Here is a 22544-nt window from a genome sequence, read left to right on the forward strand (position 1 = left end):
AAAAGCTTATGACACAATGAAATTTGTTAGTCTTTAAAGTGCCACAAAACTGCTGTTCTTACTGTGGCCAACAAAGACTGTTATCCCCCTGGGCGTCATATGCAGAGAGGTGACCTATATCAAAGGCTTGTATTTCAGGAATTTTTGAACATTCTGGCCCTCTAAAAAGGGCAGGCAGCTCAACTCACCTTTGTGTTTTGTACTTCCAAGGGAAGCACTCTGGTTAACAGCCGGCTAATCATTTTCTATGGGGAACCACTAAAGGTATTGAATGATGGGTGCATTGCAACTGTGCATGCAGAACAGCACACATGAACTACATGAAGCACGAATACCACCTCCTGCATAGGCTTTCCAGCTAAGAAAATGTTGAATGCAATGCACCCCAACATGAAACTACGGCTGGGCTGAATGGAGATGCGCTATTAGCTTCTATCTGTGTCTGTCTGTCTGTCTGTCGGTCTACCTATCTAACCCAGGGTTTCCCAAATATTGATGTTAGATTAAAGGACACCTTGTTGTTGTTGTTTAGTTGTCTCAGATGGACAACCCCATAGGGCTGCTAAGTCTAGCCTCGCATGAGAATCTTCACGATTTCCTTCAGAATGGAGAGGTTTGATCTTCTTGCAGTCCATGGGACTCTCAAGAGTCTCCTCCAGCACCAGAATTCAAAAGCATCCATTCTTCGGCGATCAGCCTTCTTGATGGTCCAGCTCTCACTTCTGTACATCACTACTGGGAAAACCATAGCTTTAACTATACGGACCTTTGTCGGCAAGGTGATGTCTCTGCTTTTTAAGAAGCTTTTTACAAGATGTAAAAGGTGGCAGCTGTGCAGTCCTGGTTTTGGAGAGGAACCCATCAGGGCTGCTTCTCCCAGAACAGTCACCCTCTCCCCTTCATCCTTTTGAGCAAAAGGCACCCTTGGCTTTCGAAAAATCTTTCTCTGAGCCTGGCAGCTGCTTGCCCTTTTGAAACCAAGTGCCCCTGCTCTGTCGGAAGCAGAGAGCACAGAGTCTTCCTGCTGGCAGAGGCCAGACGTGGGGAGCAGAGGGAGGCATCGCCACATCCTGACAAATCACCCAAGTCCGACTTAATTGGGGTCAGGTTTGATGCCAGCCAGTCGGGGGCATTGTCCATGTCCTGGACAAGCTGAAACACGTCCCAGAGGCCATTAAGAAGCCAGACAAAAAGGGCTGTGTTGGAAAGCCCAACCTGAGCGGACAAAAGCACGGAGGAACGTGTAGGCCCTGGCGGTGCCAAGCCAGAGCTGGTGACTCTGTTTATTATGCCCTTCTCCTGAGGCTAGTGGGTGCTGGCAACTCCAAAGCACCTGGCAGTGCAAGGTTGCCCGAGTGTGCTTTGGGGTACATCTGGCTACAGCTGGTTTGCCAGCAGTGGTTTTCTACACCAGTGTGTCTTGTGTGTCAAAATAAACACATGTAAACTCCCAACAGCGCCGGCAAGCACAGCCAATGGCCAAGGAAGCTAGGAGCAGCAGTCACAGAATCAGAGAATCACAGAGTTGGAAGGGACCCACGGGTCATCTAGTCCAATCCCGTGCAATGCAGGAATCTCAGCCAAAGCATCCATGGCAGATGGCCATCTAATCTTTCCTTACAAACCTCCAAGGAAGGAGAGTCCACCATGTCCCGTGGGAGACCGTTCCATGGTTGAACAGCTCTTACCGTCAGAAAGTTCTTCCTGATGTTTAGTCGGAGTCTCCTTGCTTGTCACTTGAAGAAATTGGATCATAGACTCGTAGAGTTGGAAGGGACCCTATCATCTAGTTCAACCCCGCTGCACTGTAGGAATTGCAGCTCAAGAATCCCAGTCCAACAACACCTGGAAGGTCATAAGTCAAACCCACCCCCACCCTCCCAGTGCATAGAGCGATTGTGCATAAGCTATTTAGAAACATCACCCACCATGGAAACAGCAAATGTGGGAAGCTGGAAAGTCCTTGCAGCATTTGGAGCGAGAAGATTTCTCTCCAAAATACTCTTGCTTTCCAACGCTGGGGATTTGACTAACCAGAGGACACCAGAAGCCTCTCCCCGGGAGATTTGTCTCCCTGGGTCCAGCAGAACTAAATCCCTGCTTCTCTTTGAGGTGGCCAGTGTGTGTTATCACTTGATACCGTAGGTGGGGACTCGCATCAAGGAGACATCCCCTCCACACAGAAAGCTAGTGGGCCAGGGGAAGGCGTAACCTGGAACTGCTTTCTTGTGGCATGGAGGTGCATTGCGTGGTGACAGTTCCTCACTCACAAACATAAATTTGCCTCGCTAGCAAGGGGTGTTATCCTCCAGCAAGCCGCTGCTACTAATGTGCATTAGATACCGTTCTCAGGCTCGTCACAGACAGGCTTTACAGGACGCAGCAAGGAGATGGAAATTCTCAGGGATGGAGGGGTTGGCCGATTCTTGGGAAGCTGCGGGTGCTGGTGGGAAGCAGCCCACCCTCCTTTCTCGGCCGGAAGGCAGAGCCAAGCAATTCCCCCCACCATTGCAACCTTGAGGATGGTCTCTGAGCACCCTCTTGCCGTTAGAAACACATGGGCTGGGACAGCGAAGGCTGCTCCATGGGGGCAAATGGGGCACAGCCCAGCCAACCTCAGCCTGTCCTTCACCAGTCCCCATTGGTCCCCCTTCCTACTGCCCAGGGGCTCTCCAAACTTCCTCCTCCATGTTGCCCTTGTAGGGCTCGGCAGGGATGAAAAACACTCTTGTTAGCTCCGCCTGCCATTATCTCTGGCGCCACCTACTGTTGGCCTCCCAGATCCAACGAGCACCAGCCACCGCTGGTGCTCCGTGTCAAGGTACATTCAGGAAGATGTTTGCGGGATGGCTCTCCGTGAAATCCACTAGCAGGAGGGCAGGATGTACAACAAGGAAGGTGCGTGCAAAGGAAAGGGGGATGGGAATCCGGGAAGAAGAGAGTGTCAATGGCAAGAGCGGGGAGACAGGAAACAAAGATGTGTAGAGTGCTAAGAAAGAAGGGAAAGTGACCCAAAACATGGGACGGGAGCGGGTGGAGCAGGAAATGAAAAGTGCAGCGTAGCAGAAGAGCTGCCGCTCGCCTCTCCCAAGTGATAGAAGTCTGAAATGGAACTCACTTTCCCATTGGGCTGCTTTGGGGCGCCCTCTTTTGAAACAGCCGCTTTAGTGGGGGCCGTTTTAGATACTGCATTGAGTTCGGGCTTTCGGGCAGCCCCGGCGGACTCTGCCTTTCTTTCTACTTTTGCCTAAATGGAGACAAATGGAGGGTGACTTTTTGCATCATGAAAGGAAATAAAAATATAACGAAACGAAAAGCAATGATGGGAGGGGGAAGGGCAGCTGGATGTCTAAAACAACATTCATGGGGATCTGACAGGCCAGGGAGGAGCCCGTACACAGGTGGGAGGTGGTGGTCTGACGGGGTGGGAGGGGGGAGAAGCTCAGGGCAATGGCTCAAGAAAGTAGCCTCCTTGCCTGGAGCTAGGAGACCTGGGTGGAAGCCCCCCACCTGAAATGCTAGCCAAGGGGGCGGGCTCCCTTTTGCAACATAGGGACCCTTCCCCTGCTGTCCACGATGGTCACAGCGGCACCTGTGTGATGCTCAAGCCTGGAGAGAGTCTTCAAGAGCCGGCGCAGCATGGCACAAACTGGGGAGTCTGGTAAATGGCTCTCCACCCCAAATTCTGGTTTGGGGCAAAATGTGGCAGTCGCTCATTCAGGGGCAATGCAATCTAAGGATGTTGAATGTTCTAATCTAAGGATGTTGGACAGCTCTAAACGGCCTCAGTCCAGTATATCTGAAGGAGCGTCTCCACCCCCATCGTTCTACCCGGAAACTTAGGTCCAGCACCGAGGGCATTCTGGCGGTCTGCTCACTGTGAGAAGCCAAGTTACAGGGAACTAAGCAGAGGGCCTTCTCGGTGGTGGCCCCCGCCCTGCGGAACACCCTCCCACCAGATGTCAAAGAGAACAACAACTACCAGACTTTTAGAAGAAATCTGAAGGCAGCCCTGTTTAGGGAAGCTTTTAATGTTTGATGTATTACAGTATTTTATAATTTTTTTTGGAAGCTGCCTAGAGTGGCTGGGGAAGCCCAGCCAGATGGGCAGGGTATAAATAATTTATTATTATTATTATTATTATTATTATTATTATTATTATTATTATTATTATTATTATTATTATTATTAGCTCTTCCAAGCTACAGGTCTCCCCAAGACGGAACGCCCATTTTTGCTATCCACCATTATCCAAAGTGCACATTCTCTTGACCCAGACACCTCCACCCTGAAAACAGTCCCTGGATGAAAGTTGGAATTAATTTCTCAAAAGCCCACAAACCATTTATCTTCTGGGGTTCCCACTCTTTTAAAAAAACACCGGGTTGTTGTCGGCATTAGGTAAGATTCCTGTGCCACTGTGAGCCTCTGGGGGGGCCCTTTTAACCCCCCAAATATTCTTGCAGTCAAATCTGGGTTCTGTTAAGGCAGATTGCTTCAAGCCCACCCTAGGGAACAACGAGACAATGGTGCAGATGGTACTGAGCAGTTTCAGGCCTGGAAACGCAGGCCAGAGACTCAGCAGCCACTGCAGGAAGCCAGATGCTCCCTGCCGCTGTCTGATGCTGGAGGAAGTCTAAGGAACAGGGGCCACCTTCCTGCTCTTTGAAGTAAAGGCACCTAAAGACAAGGCAACCTGCTCCATCACAAATTCTTCTATTGCATCACAAATAGAGGGAAGACTCAGGAGGGAGCAGCCAACTGGGAGAGAATAATTAGGCTGTGAACATGCATTCTATTAAAATACATCTCTTGACTGTGGAAGCTCTAGAGTCAAAGGGGTGCCAGCATTTAGAGGGTCTCCCCTTTGAATCCTGGCTCCCGGCAGCAGCCAAAGCAGCTCAAGCCAGTCTTGCTCCCTTCCTTTCTTCCCACTGGTCTTTCTTGTGGGACATGTCAAAATACAGTTTTCTTTCAGCTTCTCTTAAATGAGGCTAAGGGCTGGTTTGTACCAGCTTTAGGAAGGGCCAGCAAAGGGCAAGGTCGTCGCAACTTAGAGGTGGAACATCTGCTTTGCATTCAGAACATCCCAGTTTCAGTGCCCAATGGAATCTCCAGGTATGTTTGGGAATGCCCCTGTCTAAAAACTTGCAGAGCTGATGCCAGCCAGCATAGTGAGTTGGGTGGACCAATGGTCTGACTCAACTGCTGTTGTTGGCAGCCATCTGCCTCAAGAGACAGTGAAGTGCAGCTCCAGGGGTGAAGTCAAACCTCTATGTTAGCAGCACCAAAGTGAACACCCTGGGGCGCAAGCCTAGACAGTGTGTCTGGAGGTCCTGGGCTGCCTAGACAACAAGATCACCCTCTCAGCCTCACTGACGTGGTCCAAAGGAAAGCAGAGGAATATATCCGACACCAGCTGGGCTGATTTGTGTAGGGTTTACTCCTTAGCCGTTTCTTCTTCCAAATATATTCCACAAAGCAGCGGAGGTTTAGGATCAGAGTTTTTCTCCTCCTAAATGAGCTACTTTCCCAGGCAGACAAGCCCCACCTGCCCCAATATATGTATTTCTACATAGACAAATCTCATGTTAATTTGTGTGTGCTGACCTCAACAGGGTGTTCTGTCTGAGGCCTCATAACACTGGTCCTGATCCCCAGGAAGTACATGACATTTCAACTACTGGAGAATCTTGCTGACAAGCCTTGGGTCATGCACATATCAATGAAGCTCTGAAGGGAACTATGGATTCTTTGGATACTGATATGGCCATTACCATTCCCTTTTTAACTGCTGAAGATGATGCAATTTCTGATCCTGGTTCGGAAGGGAGTTGAGAGCCAAGGACAGCCAACTCTCCCCCATGGGTGGGACCCAAAATCTCTTTTAGGGGTGCTGTCGTTTCCATCCTTGCAGATGGGGCACACAAACTGCCCCGCCATTTATCCACAGGGAGAGATCTAAAGCCCCAATAATTCAACCCATCTCTTCCAACATGTTAGCATGTTAGGCTGGGGGGAGTCCGTGGGTTGTTACTTAAGGGGAAGTGAATGCATTAATAAGCCCTTGGTTGCCTCAAGTAAACATTGGGTTTGAGGCCCAGCCAACCAGGGCAACATAAGAACCCCAGCAGATTTAAGGCCCTGATTCTGCCCCCGCAAAATTAATCCAAACAGAGACCTGTTCCACTGGTCTTTCAGAGAAACGGAGCACAAGCAGAGGCTCAATAATTTGAGATGTGTTTGGCCACAAAAAGATGACACCTCTACAGAGGGGCCAGTCTCTCACCCTGCAGAACACAGCAGCAGCCAAAAGGGGGCTCTGTACGAGAGCCACATCAAAAAAGCTCTTTGCCCGCCCTCCCTACAAGCACTCTCCTGGCTGGACCATGCAGACAGGCTCAAATCCTTTCCTCCGAAAGTGAGCCCCTGGAGGTCTGAGCTCTGTGTTTCCAGATCCAAAGCACCCGCTTCTCTGCTGCAAAAAAGAACTAAGGCTGGCAACTACAGCAAGTGTGAGGGGCTTGAGGACAGCAGCAGCAGCTCCTTCTACAAGAAGGACATGGCAATCTGCGGCTCTCTGGAGGTTTTGCTGGACTACAACTCCCATGATCCTTAGCCATTCACCATGCTGGCTAAGGCTGCTGGGAGTTGTAGTCTAGCAGCACCTGGAAAGCCACTTCCCCCCCCACCACTGTGCTAGGGTAGCACCCTGGATTTCAACTCCCATCCACCCCAGCCAGCATGGCCAAGAGACAGGGATCATGGGAGTTGTGATCCATCATCGCTGGGAGAGTGTCATGTGAGCACAGACAACCAATCACCCAGAGAGATATGGGGCAAGGGGACTTACCCGTCCTCCGCCAGGCTGGTGCTTGATGTTGTCCGTGGAGCCGATCTTGGAGCGGACGTTCTTCAGGTCGGGGGCAGACACGCTACTGGTGGGGGGCCGGGAAGGCTTGGTGATGGGGCTGGTTTTTGGTGCGGTTTTGAGCGTGGACGCCTTCTTGGGCTCGGCGGCAGAGCTCCCGGTCCCCGAGAGCCTGGGCGTGGCTGGCTTGGGCCGGCTAGCGGCTGCTCCGGGCAGGCCGGGCGCAGCAGCGGTCGGGGTGGTGGCGCTGCTTTTGGCAGCAGTGGAGGCCGGGGCGCTCTTTGGACGGCTGAGGTCAGCTGCCGAAGGAGGAACAGAAGGAGGAGGAGGAAGAAGAAGAGAGGATCCGTCAGCAGGGGAAGCCGCAGAGCCACCCGAAGAAGCCCCACGTGGCCACCCAAAGAAGCAAGCAGGAAGCAAAGCAGGGAGAGCAGGTTACCTGATGGCGATTTTGCGACGGTCTTCTTGGCATCGGCAGGTTTTGCGTCTGTCTTGATGGCTGCACAACACACAAAGACAGCAGCCAAGCTGAACCTCTGCTCTGCCGGGGTCAGTCCATGGCAGGGCCTTGCTGGTGCCACAGTTAAGCAGGCTACCACCGCCCCTGTCAGGATTCCCAACACCCTACATTTCTCTCATGCCAGCGTGGTGCAGTGGTTAGTGTGCTGGACTAGGGAAAGTAAAGGTAAAGGGACCCCTGACCATTAGGTCCAGTCGTGGCCGACTCTGGGGTTGCAGCACTCATCTCGCTTTATTGGCCAAGGGAGCCGGCGTACAGCTTCCAGGTCATGTGGCCAGCATGACTAAGCCACTTCTGGCAAACCAGAGCAGCGCAAAGAAACGACGTTTACCTTCCCGCCGGAGCAGTACCTATTTATCTACTTGCACTTTGAGGTGCTTTTGAACTGCTAGGTTGGCAGGAGCTGGGACCGAGCAACGGGAGCTCACTCCGTCACGGGGATTCAAACCGCCGACCTTCTGATCGGCAAGCCCTAGGCTCTGTGGTTTAATCCACAGCACCACCTGCGGGAAACCGAGGTTCAAATCCCCGCTCAGCTAAGGTAACTCACTGCATGACCTTGGGCAAGTCACGCTCTCTCAGCCTAACCTACCTCTCTGGGTTGTTTTGAGGCTAAAAAATGGGGAGAACTGTGCATGCCACCTTGGGCTCTACCACCCACGTCATCTTGCCTCCTGGATGCTAAATGTGTACCATCTACATAGCCATTTTGGGATGTAAGCAGCATATATGAATCAATAAAAAAGCAAAGAAAGAGAGAATGTGCAATTGAAGCAGGCAACACAAATGCTAGGGGTGATACACAAACTATATTATGTTCAGAGGAGACCTGCTGAAATAAATGGATTTGTTACTTACATCTATTTATTTCAATGGCTCTAACCTAGCCATTTTAAAATGCATTTCCTAGTGTTGTCAATGTTTTCCATCTCTTCTAAGCCCAAAATAGCCTCCAAGGCAGTTGGCCATTCTCTCCCTCTCTCTGATCTGAAGAGACACATTGCTCTTAAGAATTCCAACTTGCAATGCGCTATGCTCCACACAAGGCAGGGGAAATATTCAGTGTCAGGGTAGATCAAATCCTGCACCGACAGCAAAGCAGTGAGAAACTGACTTGCTGGATTGGACAAAGGTACTCAGGCAGTGGCCAGCCACTGGGAAACTCGTAAGACGAAGAAGAAATCCTCGACTGTGATGGCCCAGTGTAAACACTGCAAGAATTGCTTGCTTTTCCCACTGTGGGAAACGACTAGAAGTTCTGCACAGTGCTATTTATCAAGCAAACCATACACAGAGCATGGTTGGTTTATGAGCTTCAGTCTAATATGTCTCCACCAGTAGATTTAGGAATTTAAGCTTGAAGCAGTATACAGCCCAGATCATAGACAGGCTGGGCTAACTAACAGCGAGGTTCTGTTCCTCAGTCCCGGGGGTTAACATTTAAAACACACAAAAATACATTAGAAGCTGCCTTAGATGGAGTCAGACATGGCAGCCTGCTGGATCAGGCCAATAGCTCTTCTAGTACAGCATCTTGATTTCCCAGTAGCCAACTAGATGCCTCTTCTGGGAAACCTGCAAGCAGGATTCAGGCACAAGGGACATTATTCTGCCTTAGGGTTTCCAGCAACTGGCGTTCAGAAGCATTGCGGCTGCCAACTGTAGCCACCGATATCCTTCACCTGCATGAATTTGTCTCATCCTCTCCTAAAGCCATCTAGGTTGGTGGCCATGACTGCCTCCTGTGGGAGGGAGTTCCACCGGTTAACAATGAACCGCATGGAGAAGTCCTTTCTTGCTGGGTCCATCTAGCTTGGCAATGTCTGCTACGCTCACCAGCTGTGTCTCTCCAGGGATTCAGAAAAGGGACGCTTCCAGATCTGAAGATGCCGCTGGGTACTAAACCCGGAACCTTTTGCATGCAAAGCAGAGGATCTACTCACTGAGCTACATGTCCCTAGGTTGCCGAATTAGCGAAGCCGCAATGCAAGAGTGTGCAGCTTCCAAAATCAACGTCCCTTTTCCTGGCAAGTCTGGGGCAGAGGGATACTCACTGGAGGGCCTCTTGGGTGGCGAAGTGGCCGTGCCCCTTGCGCTCGGCGCATTCGTACTTGCAAGTGCCGTCGACGGCCTGGGAGTGGCTGGGCTGCTTTTTGCGGCCGGCCGAGGAGTCGTAGCGGACGGGGGCTTCAAAGGGGAGGTCCGCTTATCGGGGCTCTTTGCGTCTGTCCCCTGGAAAGAAACAAACAAAAAGGACCCAAGTCAAACAGAGCTTTCCCGCCTTAAGACAACCTCTCATCCATCTGAGATGCTTGTTCAGATTTTCCTTGGAAAAGAGTTGCATGCCCAACAGCACCACCTTCAGCTTTGCAACCTTGGGTGGGCTTTATGGAAAGGGATCTATAGCGAGTCGCAAAGTCTGCAACTTTTCCCTGCAAGGGTCTCCCTGCTCTTCCCATAACAAGTGAAAAGATAATCGAAAGTCTGTCTTTTCTTTTTCTTTTTTTAAAATTTTTAAATTTTAATAGTATTTCCCACAAAACAACATGAAAAATATCAAAAAATAACAATACGCAAAACCCAACATACAAAAAACCCCAAATCCATATCTTACAAGTTAATAATATAAACACCAAAAAGAAAAACAAACCTTGACTTCCACCAATCCCACAGCACCTCCTTTACCTCTCATTGTGTCTTCCTGTTTTCCTGTTTCCCTTATCATCTCTATCCTAGCATCTAGATATAAATCCCTCTTTCTTATACTTTTTACTTCACAAGGTTATTCCAGACTCAGCCAGATTTCTGTCCTTGAACCTTGACTTTTAAGGTATTCATTTAGACACTCCCATTCCTTTTTTACTTCACTTTTTGGTTTTTGTCTTATTATATCTGCCTGTCTTTTCAGGAGGAAATCAGACTTGGCTTAAATCAAGATATCCTAATCTAACGGGGGCGGGGTGAATTGAATCGATGGGCAGGCACATTCTGTATCAGCAGCCAATCAAAATGTCCCCAAATAGTGAGCAAACTTCTAAGCTATTCTCCCATAAACTGCATGTTCAGCAAAGGGGTGGGCGAAGTTTGCTTGAGGCTAAAGCCACAAGGTCTCCATTTTGTGACCATCGTAAAGGTGGAGTGTAGGAGGAGATAACAAACTTATCTGGATCAGGTTTTCCTAAGGGCTAGGTAGGTTTCAGGCTCAAAGGAACTACAACAGCAAGTAATGGCTGATAACCCCAACCCCATTTTGGAAAACAAAAAATCTCTCTCTTATCCTAAATCTGTCTCCAACCTCAAACAAAACACAACAGATTATCTGGGGTCAAATGAATGATTTCACCTATGTTTGGAATGCTGGCCAAATGGATGACCAAATGTTGCCTGCTTAGCATTTGACAGCGGTCAGGTCAAGGATAATAATAATAATAATAACAATAATAATAATAATATAATTTATTATTTATACCCCCCCATCTGGCTGGGTTTCCCCAGCCACTCTGGGTGGCTTTCAACAGAATATTGAAATACAATAGTCTATTAAACATTAAAAGCTTCCCTAAACAGGGCTGCCTTCAGATGTCTTCTAAAAGTCTGGTAGCACCATTTCTATGTGTGTAGGCTTGCAGGGGTCTGAAGGTTTGAAGTTCCACCAGCTCCCTCCGCAGAATCTCCAGGGGAAGAAGTAAAATTGAAGACTGGGAGGTGAGAAAGAAAACTCGGTTGTGGGATGCGGCAAGGTAAGGACCCCTGACCATTACGACCAGTCGTGACCGACTCTGGGATTGCGGCGCTCATCTCGCTTTACTGGCTGAGGGAGCTGGCGTACAGCTTCTGGGTAATGTGGCCAGCATGACTAAGCCGCTTCTGGCAAACCAGAGCAGCGCACGGAAACGCCGTTTACCTTCCCGCCGGAGCGGTACCTATTTATCTACTTGCACTTTGAGGTGCTTTTGAACTGCTAGGTTGGCAGGAGCAGGGACCGAGCAATGGGAGCTCACCCCATCGCGGGGATTCGAACCGCCGACCTTCTGATCGGCAAGTCCTAGGCTCTGTGGTTTAACCCACAGCGCCACCCGCAGGGACAGGCTAATTTCTGCTCATGGAGGGCCTACACAGGAGCCGTTCCTTTAGAAGACACTTGACCACTTCTATCTTTTAGTGTGGCAGGACCTACAGTTTGGAACTCCCCGCCTATTGATATCAGTGCAGACAAGATTAACCAGGCATGTAGAATGTTGACGTATCTTTTAGTTTATCGATGATTTCATTTGTTGGGATGTTTTAAATTCTTCTTGACGATTCTACTGCTTTGTCTTTTTTGAGGGTTGTTTCGGCCGTTTCCCTTTTTCACTATCAGGTGGTGTAAAAATCTTATGCAATAAAATAAGTAAGGCGCTGCCTTTAATTAATTTATTTCTTAGTTCCCTGGCTCTTTTCCGCTCACTGGAATCACTCGTGCTCCCTCTTCCTTTCCCTGGTCATCTGCCAAGAGGAAGCTCTTAATTACAGGCAGAAAAAGAAAATTGCTCCACAGGCTTAGATGGCGTTTGTCCGAGACCATCTGGGACTTTCTGGGCAATGATCAATTTATCTATGAACAACTGATGCAGCAAAGAAACATTGTGGGGGGTTGGGGGGGAGAGAAATTTATTTGTTTGACAGGTTTCCTTTCCTTGCACAATACTTTAGAGCAGATTCTGATTGCTGAGCGGCAATTTAGAACCGGTGACATATTTTGGGATTAAACAGCCCTTTCCTGGCGAAGATCCAAAGTGTTCTCCTATGTTTGCTGCCCGCTCTGGTTTCCTGGCACACTAAGTCAATTATAAAAAGTGTCAGGATTTTGATGAGTGAGGCCTGGTAACTATGGGAACCGGGAACCGTAAGCTAAGGTTACTTACCTAAAGGAAGAAGAAGAAGAAGAGTTTGGATTTGATATCCCGCCTTTCACTCCCCTTCAGGAGTCTCAAAGCGGCTCACATTCTCCTTTCCCTTCCTCCCCCACAACAAACACCCTGTGAGGTGAGTGGGGCTGAGAGACTTCAAAGAAGTGTGACTGGCCCAAGGTCACCCAGCAGCTGCATGTGGAGGAGCGGAGACACGAACCCGGTTTCCCAGATTACGTGACTACCGCTCTTAACCACTACACCACACTGGCTCGCATTTCCATTAAAATGTAAGCTCCGATGGCTCCTGCTCAGGGACAGCTCATCCCTTCGTTTCGGATTTTAACAGGGCTGCTGAATCACTCACCCTCCCGCACCCAGAGAATGGAGGGACCAGAAGCAGCCGGCAGGGCCGGCCCTGTGATGAGGCAGAGTGATGCAGCTGCCTCAGGCGGCAGATGCTGAGGGGCCAGAGCTGTGAGTGCTCTGCATTCCCTACGCTAGCCTGCTGCCGTCAAGTACAGTGGAAGATGCGTTCCTTTGACCAGTATTGGGCTAAGATGCTGGTCCGATTGGCTCCTCTAAGGGCCTTGGGGAAGGGCAGCATCTTGTCGTCCTCCTCAGGCAGCAAAACGCCTTGAGCCGGCCCTGGCAGCTGGGACTGGTAGGGCAGAAGGAAGGGGGCCCAACAGCAGGTAGCGCCAGAGGCACCAAATTCTAGTTTTGTCCTCATCCTCTTCCCTCCTGAGCTGAGCCAACGAACCCCCCTATATTAACACACAAACCCTCTCTGTGCAGAAAGCTAAGGAGACCTGGATAGCTCACTTGGTTAGAGCGTGATGATGATTACGCCAAGGTTGTGGGTTCGATCCCCCTATGGGACAGCTGCATATTCCTGCATTGCAAGGGGTTAGGGACGATCTTCAGGGTCCCTTCCAACTCTACCATTTCCCCTGACACCCTAGCTTTCTTCCTGAGTGGATTTTGGACCTGTATTTGGAGGCGATGCACCCTCATGTGCTTTCCTGGAAGGTCTGAAGTGGCGGCAGGGCAAATGTTGCACCACTGAACGGGAGGACAAAGCAATGGCAATGTGTCCAGGGATGGAGCAGGAGACGCCAGCAGCCCAGATGTGCTCAACAGGACAACCTGGCTCCAAGGCCACAACCCTCCCCCCTTGCACACAAGCGACTTACCTTCGGTTTGGGCTCTTTAGGAGTTAAGGAGGAGGGTCGTGTGGCGCTCGTCGCCAGGCGTTTAGGGGTGGTGGCTGCGGTAGGGCTGGTGGCTTTTTTGTTTTGGCCTGGCATAGCTGTGGACGCTGGCCGCTTGGCAGGGGCAGCGGCAGCAGTGGGGGCGCCCTTGGTTTTCGCTGCTGCTGCTGCTGTTGCTGCAGGCTTTGTTGCTGAAGTGGAGGCTGAAGGCTTGGTGTCAAAACGTACACACACAGAACACGCACACAAGCAAAAAAATGGACGTAACAAAAAGAAAAGAAGCGCATGGTAAACAAAAGGTCCGAGCGGCAGAAATGGGAGCAAAGAAACAAGTCGGAAAGGAAAGATGGCAGCATGCGGTTCTCTGAGCCTAAGGAAAGAGCTGCCGTGGGGAGGAGGACTAAATGTTGCACCATACAGGGAAGGGAGACTGCTCAGTCCTCAACAGCATCTCCACAAAGGTCTGGGAGAGATCCCTTTCTGAAACCCTGGAGAGCAGCTGCCAGCCAGTGCAGACAGTACAGAGCGAGATGGGCCAGTGGTCCGTCTCGGAATTAAGGCAACTTCCTAGGTTCCTGTTTAGCACCCAATCCATGCTGGACTTTGAGGAGTTAACCTCTAGGAATCAGCCCCCCAAATGAGATATTTGGTAGAGTTAATTGTTGCAACAGCCTTGTAACTACATCCAGAAAAAAACATGGCAGCCCCTGTGTCTGCACAGGTCTCTTGGGAAACTGAGAAACAGGGGTGACCTGTCAAGGGGCAGCAGAGAAGAGGCATCTCTTTTCAGCTGTAGCTCAAGAGTAGAGTATCTGCTTTGAATGCAGGTTCAAATCCTGCTGGAATCTCCCGGTAGGATTGGTCAGTGTAGACAACAGTGAGCATGGGGGACCAGTGGCCTGACTTGGTATAAGGCAGACTCCCATATTCCTTAATATGAGTCCCAGGATCAGTTCCCAGCTTACCTGGAGAAAAGAGTCTCAGGTGGCAGGTGAGAAGAATGACCCTTTCTCAGCTGCTGCCAATCAAAGTATACAGTGGTACTTCGGGTTACAGATGCTTCAGGTTACAGACTCCGCTAACCCAGAAATAGCACCTCGGGTTAAGAACTTTGCTTCAGGATGAGAACAGAAATCGTGCTCCGGCAGCATGGCAGCAGCGGGAGGCCCCATTAGCTAAAGTGGTGCTTCAGGTTAAGAACAGTTTCAGGTTAAGAACGGACCTCAGGAATGAATTAAGTTCTCAACCCAAGCTACCACTGTATACTGGGTGCCATGGCCTGGTTGGAGTGGTGGGAGGAACCAGCTGGGGAAGCCCCCGGGAAAGAAGGCTCAGAGCCCAGGGATTGGTGGTGGGATGACAAAGTGTGTCCTATTTTACTTAATTCAAGAGGGTTATGGAAGCTTCTCTGTGTGAAGGATACAAGCAGGAGGTTCATGATGTTTGGGTTATTCCTTCAGAGAAGCTGAGAACAGCTGACATAAACTGGTTCTGTAATCTCTTCTGACAAGGTCATACTGACTATAATAACAATGCCAGAAGGAGCCTGCGTTTCACGTTCTCTTTCTATCTCTCTTCCTTCTGGTGTTGGTGTTCTGTGTACAGTGGTACATCTGGTTAAGTACTTAATTCATTCCAGAGGTCCGTTCTTAACCTGAAACTGTTCTTAACCTGAAGCACCACTTTAACTAATGGGGCCTCCTGCTGCTGCCGCGCCGCTGGAGCATGATTTCTGTTCTCATCCTGAAGCAAAGTTCTTAACCCGAGGTGCTATTTCTGGGCTAGTGGAGTCTGTAACCTGAAGCATATGTAACCCGAGGTACCACTGTATAGTGTTAAGCTTCAGACTTAACTTAAACTTAAGAAGTCTGAAGCTTAACACTATACAGTGGTACCTCGGGTTACATATGCTTCAACTGGATTGCTGCAACTGGATTTCTGATGGACAGGGCCAATCATAAAAGTTTTGAACTTGTGACCATTCTGCTCCTCTGCCTTCAGCAGCAGTAAAGCTCTGCTGGATGAAGGATTAATTGCCTCTGGTCTGTTTTTTGGGAATCCTGCAACGTGTTTTAAGTTTTTACTCTGCTAACTATATGCTGAATTCTGCTCTGGTTCAATACTGAGTAGAATTCCATGACAAGAAGTCCATAATCAGAGGCGGAAGCAGGAGAGGAAGGAGGCGAAGAGGCAGAGAGGAGTCTGGCTAGTGAAGAGTCACAGATGTCTCCCCCTCCTGCTGTGACAAGCTCCTCTCTCCCCTTCTCCCTGAACCAGAAGAGGGCTGAAACCAGTGGAGAAGTGGCAGGTTGCATGCAGGCACAGTCTCCGATTGCCTGGAAAAAGCCCTGGAGATGAGGGGACTTAAGACAATTTCTGCAACTGTTTCATTGGGGCAAGACTTACAGAGGAAGAGTTGTTGCTGTGCTCATTAGGCCTGACACACCTGTGCAGTTTTCTTTCTTTCTAATAATGTGTTAACATCACTGACTCCGTGTGATTTACTGGTGGCTGGCTTGCTCCTGATCTCTTTTCCAGAAAGGGCAACCTTTTCGCATCATGATAGCTGTCAGAATGCAGAGAGCTGCTTTATACAGAATCGGACCACTGGTTCATCTCGTTCAGTACTGCCAGCGTCAGGGATGGAGGAACTGTGGTTGTCCGTGTGATGCTGGACTCCAGCTCGCATCATTCCTGAAAGGGAGTTGGAGTCCAACCACATCTGGAGGTTCCCTAATCCCTGGTCTAACTTCACTGGCAGAGGGAAAAGATGAAGTGAGCAGTTCAGCTGAAGGCCCCAGTCCTGCAGAGTCCTATTGGTCACAGGGGCCTGGCTCCTGCACACACACCTGACAGCTTATTTCCAACTGGACTCCAACTTGACGCAACACAATTCACTCCAGGCCTACTTATGTCTGAGGACTCCTCTAAGCACGCAAAACAGGGCTGGGTACAGAGCAGACATTGGGAAGAAAACTGCTCAACATCTGTGCCAGGTCTCTTCTCATAGCCACCACTGGGTTAGAAATGAGGAGCTTAGGGATGGGATTAACAGCCTTGAGTGCATCAAACTGGGCTTGGTAGCCAGCTACTTTTCTTGGGAGCCCATCAGCTCAGAGGACAGAACTTATCTTTGGCTTAAGAAGCAAAAAGGGGGAAAGCAGGGTGCCGAGAACCAAAACCCGCAGCGCTGGAAGCACAACACGGTCGACCCTCACCTTGGCTTTCTTATCGGGGCTCGGCGGAAGCTCCTTGCTTGGAGGGGCCGCGATGTCGTTCGCTGTGGTGACCTCGCCGGCTGGTTTTATCTCTTCTGGTTTTGCTGACCGAAGCAAAGAAGGAAAAAAGGAAATTAATTAAAAAAAGGCACTCGGATTCCATGCGTCAACAAGAGGCCTTTAGCAGAGCCTGTATGACAGCACAAAAGGAAGAGAGGTGGAGCTTGGACAGAGCTCAAAGAGAGCAGCTGAAGGGACAGGTATCGGTGCCTCTTTCACTACCGCAGGGTGATGCAAAGTCTTCCCATCACACTGGGAGTGGACTTCTACATGCTGGTTAGAGGGATTTGCCATGTTTAGGCAGCAAACTTGGCTTTGCTAAGCTTAATCTAGAAACGGTGGAGCGCACGGCACGTAGATCGGTTTCCACCCCCCCGACCCCCACTTTCAGCCCACAAAGAGCAAACGTCAACCTGCCTTGACAACAAGCTATGAGCTCAGTTTCCACTTGTGTGTGATGTTACTCTACACTCCATTTTGAGTGGATACCAGGCAAGAAGCCACCCTAAAATATTCCTACTTGCCTATCTAAAAGGGATGCTATCCTGGAAAATGATCAAGAAACAGGAATCAACCTTTTAACTGCTGCTAAGATGATGCTAGCTAGAATTTGGGGAAGGGCGAGTATATCTCCTACCATACGCAAATGGATGGGGGGGGGGATTGGTTGATAGTAACCATGATCAAATGAACTTATTAAATCCAGACTAGCAGATTTTTGGAAAAATAGGTATATATGGGTAATATATGGGGGGGGGGGAATTGTCATCGCGCCACTCCTTGGTGTGTGGAGTACCTCAGGGCGCGATACTCTCCCCGATGCTTTTCAACATCTTTATGCGCCCCCTCGCCCAGCTTGTTCGGAGTTTTGGGCTGGGTTGTCATCAGTATGCCGATGACACCCAACTCTATCTGTTGATGGATGGCCATCCTGACTCGGCCCCAGACACACTGACCAGATGTTTGGAAGCTGTGGCTGGATGGTTACGTGGGAGCCGGTTGAAGCTAAATCCTTCGAAGACAGAGGTCCTGTGGCTGGGACGGGGCGATATGGGATTGGGGGGGCAACTCCCATCTCTTGCGGGGGCGCAATTAGTGCCAGCACCGTCCGTTAAGAGTTTGGGTGTAATCTTCGACACCTCCCTTTCCATGGAGGCGCAGATTGCAGCTATAACAAAGGCGGCATTTTTCCATCTCCGCCAAGCTAAGCAGTTGGCTCCTTACCTCTCTCGCCCTGACCTAGCCACTGTGATCCACGCGACGGTCACCTCCAGACTGGATTATTGTAACTCGCTCTACGTGGGGCTGCCCTTGAGACTGACCCAGAAACTCCAGCGGGTGCAGAATGCTGCAGCGAGACTCCTTACGAGGTCTTCACTGCGAGATCACATTCACCCGGTGCTATACCAGCTGCACTGGCTCCCGGTGGAGTACAGGATCAGGTTTAAGGTGCTGGTTTTAACCTTTAAAGCCCTATATGGCCTAGGACCCTCGTACCTACGGGACCGCCTCTCCTGGTATGCCCCACAGAGAAACCTACGGTCTTCAAATAAAAACATCTTGAAGGTCCCAGGCCACAGAGAAGTTAGGCTGGCCTCAACTAGAGCCAGGGCTTTTTCGGCTGTGGCTCCGATCTGGTGGAACACTCTGTCACAAGAGACCAGGGCCCTGCGGGACTTGACATCCTTCCGCAGGGCCTGCAAGACAGAGCTGTTCCACCAGGCCTTTGGCCAGGGCACAGCCTGACTCCCTCCCTCGGCAATCTTCGCAGAGCTCTGGCCCAATGGTTGCTAGTGGCTTGAATTAATTAATTTTTATAATGAATGATTTTAGAATGTTGTTTATGTTGTACCTTTGTACTGTTTTATTGTTGTTAGCCGCCCTGAGCCCGGCTTCGGCTGGGGAGGGCGGGATATAAATAAAATTTATTATTATTATTATTATAATATTTTGGAATAACAACTTTAATGATGATATCCTGCCGTATGCTGCATTCAACTTCTTGTATTATTTATAATTTTTTTAATGGATATTCTTTGGTTTACCGTAATGAAATCTAAAGAAATAAGATTAAAAAAGGAGAAGCCACGGCTGCTGGAGGGTTTTTTTGGAATGCCTCCTGTACTATGCCTACGCAGGATTTCAAAAGCCATCAGAAGCGCCATGATCTAGCTGTGCCCATCTTCCAGGTCCTGATAAACATGGAGCCGAATGGCTTTTAAGATTTGCATCCATTCAGAACACATTCAAAAATGTCAAGCCTTCACACTGCCATGCACAGAGGCTGAACACATCGGCACACATTAACTCCCTTTCCATCGCTCGGTTCTAACCGTAACTGGCGTGTGGATGCAGAGAGTTAGCTTGCACTTCCAGACCACAGGAGATCATTAGTAAGGGGGTCTGGTCTGATCCCGCAGCTCTGCTCTTACAGAGCTCATCTCAGCGATCCCAGGAGCCAGAAACACCAGCTAGGAGACTTCAAGGAAGGCGGCGGCGCCGGGTGGCAGCCAGGAAGAGAAGGATTTTGGAGGTATGCAACTGCTAGGAGTTAAATGCAGTTGAGGGGAAATGCAACGCGGGAGGGACAAGGGATCTTCCTCCTGCCACAGGAAGTGCTCCTGAAGCACAGCAAGTTCTTAATATCACGATACGGACCAGATCGCAGGAAGCCGCCTTATGCCCAGGACTACGTGATGTGGAAAAATGTTTCATCCTGCACAGAGGAAGCAAAAGCAGCCGCCAGCACAGTATGCTCCCATCAACTCCAGCCAACACCGCCAGTAATCAAGGGTGATGGGAGCTGCATCCTAGGATGCTGGCGGTCCCCGACATATTTTAAAGTCTAACTGGAGAAGAAGAGGATCTCTCTGAACATCTACCAGCCCACATGTCGTACTCCTTTTCTCTGCATTTGTGGTCCCCAGGGACTGTGATTCAAAAGCATCACAGCCTCTGACTGGAGGCAGAGCAGAACCATCATGGTGAATAATAAATAATAATAATAATAATAATAATAATAATAATAATAATAATAATAATAATAATAATAATAATAATTTATTATTCATACCCCACCCATCTGGTTGGGCTTCCCCAGCCACTCTGGGCGGCTTCCAACAAAATATTAAGATACCGTAATGCATCAAATATTAAAAGCTTACCTAAACAGGGCTGCCATCAGATGTCTTCTAAAAGTCTGGTAGTTGTTTTTCTCTTTGACATCTGGTGGGAGGGCGTTCCACAGGGCGGGTGCCACCACCGAGAAGGCCCTCTGCCTGGTTTCCTGTAACTTGGCTTCTCACAGGGAGGGAATAGCCCCTGAAAGTCTTCTCTTCCCACAAACGTGTCAAATCCTCTTTTAAAGCCCTCCAAATTGGTGGGGGTCAACACCTCTTCCAGGAGCGAATCCCATGGTTTTTAACTATGAGGTGTGTGAAGAAGGACCTCTGTAAATCTGTCCTGAATCTTCCAGCAATGTTTGGGTTTGGAAAGGGCTCAGTTGGCTGATTGTGACCGGGGGGAGGAAAAAGGAGAGCACATTCCCCTGGGAGGAACACCTAAAACCCTTTGGCACGTGAGCTGGCAATACCAAATGAGGGAGCTGATCTGCTGCAATGCAGGTTTCTTTCGGGGCCGAGAAGGTAATTCCCAAAAGAGCCCATGCCAAAGGAGCCGTGTACCTGGCACTACCCGAGAGGGGCAGGAAGGAACTGGCGTTGTAAGTAAGTAAATTTTTATTTATACCCCGCCCGCCCCAGCAAAGACCCGGCTCAGGGCGGCTAGCATCAAATATCAAATACATTAAAACACAAGCAAACAATTGATTAAAATACAGCTTAAAGATTAGAATCAGGATAAAATTAAATGACTGCCCACGAATTACAACCACAGGGATCGGGAACATCAAGTATTCATCAGGGCCAGCTATCCATGTTGGTCCCACCTGTGCCCATAAAAGGGCCAAAGAGGTAACTTACAGGGACCCATAGAGGGGGATCAAACTGGGCCTGGGCCGAAGGCCAGGCAACCACTTGGGCAATGCCAGGAGGCTTCAGACTTCTGCTCAACTTCCAGTGCTGGGAATGGCTAGCTGAAATTCCTGCATTTCGGGGGGCTGGACTAGATGATCCTCAGAACACCTTCCAACTCGACAATCCTGTGATTCTACAGTTTCGGCGCAGGGAATGGGCTGGGATGCCTTCAGAATCCTATGCAGGGGTGTGTGAGAGGACATGGCCTTTTTTTTAAAGGGTTGGATGCTGTGGGTTAAATCACAGAGCCTAGGACTTGCCGATCAGAAGGTCGGTGGTTCAAATCCCCACTGAGCTCCCGTTGCTCAGTCCCTGCTCCTGCCAACCTAGCAGCTCGAAAGCACACCAGCGCAAGTAGATAAATAGGTACTGCTCCGGCGGGAAGGTAAACGGCGTTTCCGTGCGCTGCTCTGGTTCGCCAGAAGCGGCTTAGTCATGCTGGCCACATGTCCCGGAAGCTGTACGCAGGCTCCCTCGGCCAATAAAGCGAGATGAGTGCCGCAACCCCAGAGTCGGTCACGACTGGACCTAATGGTCAGGGGTCCCTTTACCATTACTTCTTGACTCACTTCCCACAGCAACCCTTACGGTCCCACCTTGCTCCCCTCCCTCCAAATAACGTGGCCTAGTGGTTAGAGTGCCGGACTAGGACCTGGGAGAGGCCAGTATTCAAATTGCCACTTGGCCACAAAGATCACTGGGTGACCTTGGTTAGGGGCCAGTCACTGTCTTCTCTCGAACTCGCCCACCTTGCAGGGGTGCTGTGAGGAGAAAATGGGGAGGAAGAGAACCCTGCCTGCCATCTTGAGCTCCTCGGAGGAAGAAAAAAGGTGCGATAGAAATGCAAATTAAAAATCAATAAACAAACCAGCCTTGCGTAAGCAAAGACCAGGGGCAGGAAAGGAGGGGTGCGGTTGGGGTGTTTGTGTTGCTAGAAATGAACTTCATTCCCTGCCCCTAAACCGAGTTATTAATGTGTTTCAGAATTTTCTTCCGCCACAGGCAGAAGCATGTATAATTCAGTTTGTCACACGGGCAGATTTCACACCATGGAAAAAGAAACTTGCTGCGGGACTCAGCACCCCCAGGGCCTCTGGCAGGATTAAATTAGCAGCCAGTTCACCGAGGCTTTTGGATGGCTCAGGGCTGTCTGCTGCCTTTTCAGCGACAGTCCATCTCCCCAAGTTCAAGGACACACAGACACGTCTTTAAACTTGCAGCCGCAGAGACCAGAAGTCACCTTTATGCAATAACGATCGATCTGCGTTCCAACCCATTCAGCAGTCTCCATCTTGCCAGTTCTGTGTACTGTAAGTCACCACAAAACTGTTTATCCAAGCACAGAATGGGAGTTCCGTGCGGCTCCTATTCAAGACGGCAATTTATTTATGATGTGTTTATCCTACTCTTCCTGTATGGCATGGAGAAAAAGGGTAGAGATAGTTTCTCTCTTGCACAGACAACGCCAGAAGTCGTGGGCACCCAACAAAGCTGAAGATCGAAAGATTCAGGATGGATAAGAACTTCTTCACGCAGCACAGAGTTGAGCGGCAGAGCTTGCAGTGGTGGCCTCCAACTTGGATGGTTTTAAAAGAGGATTAGAAAAATTCACGGAGAAGGAACTGGGAAAGCTCAGACTCAGGGGTCAGCAAACTTTTTCAGCCGTGGGCTGGTCCACCATCCCTCAGACCATGTGGGGGGGCCGGACTATATTTTGGGAAAAAATAATGAATGAAT

General features: G+C 49.8%; 1 protein-coding gene across 15 annotated transcripts in view; it reads right to left on the reverse strand.

Annotated features, from left to right (window-relative positions):
• LOC309514805 (uncharacterized protein) overlaps positions 1-22544 on the reverse strand; it is a 214980-nt gene that overhangs the window by 14918 nt on the left and 177518 nt on the right. For 10 of the 15 annotated variants that reach the window (XM_082192105.1, XM_082192104.1, XM_082192111.1 and 7 more), the window contains 6 exons: positions 16714-16817; positions 13478-13705; positions 9447-9624; positions 7312-7371; positions 6855-7171; positions 3119-3247 (listed from right to left, as the gene is read on the reverse strand). In XM_082192105.1, the coding sequence (XP_082048231.1) occupies positions 3119-3247; positions 6855-7171; positions 7312-7371; positions 9447-9624; positions 13478-13705; positions 16714-16817 (1016 nt within the window). The remainder of the gene's footprint in view (positions 1-3118; positions 3248-6854; positions 7172-7311; positions 7372-9446; positions 9625-13477; positions 13706-16713; positions 16818-22544) is intronic. The other 5 variants (XM_082192102.1, XM_082192113.1, XM_082192112.1 and 2 more) reach the window with 3 other exon arrangements.

This window comes from Podarcis vaucheri (genome assembly GCF_965113315.1).
Source record: "Podarcis vaucheri genome assembly, chromosome: 12".
In the NCBI taxonomy this organism is placed as follows: domain Eukaryota; kingdom Metazoa; phylum Chordata; class Lepidosauria; order Squamata; family Lacertidae; genus Podarcis; species Podarcis vaucheri.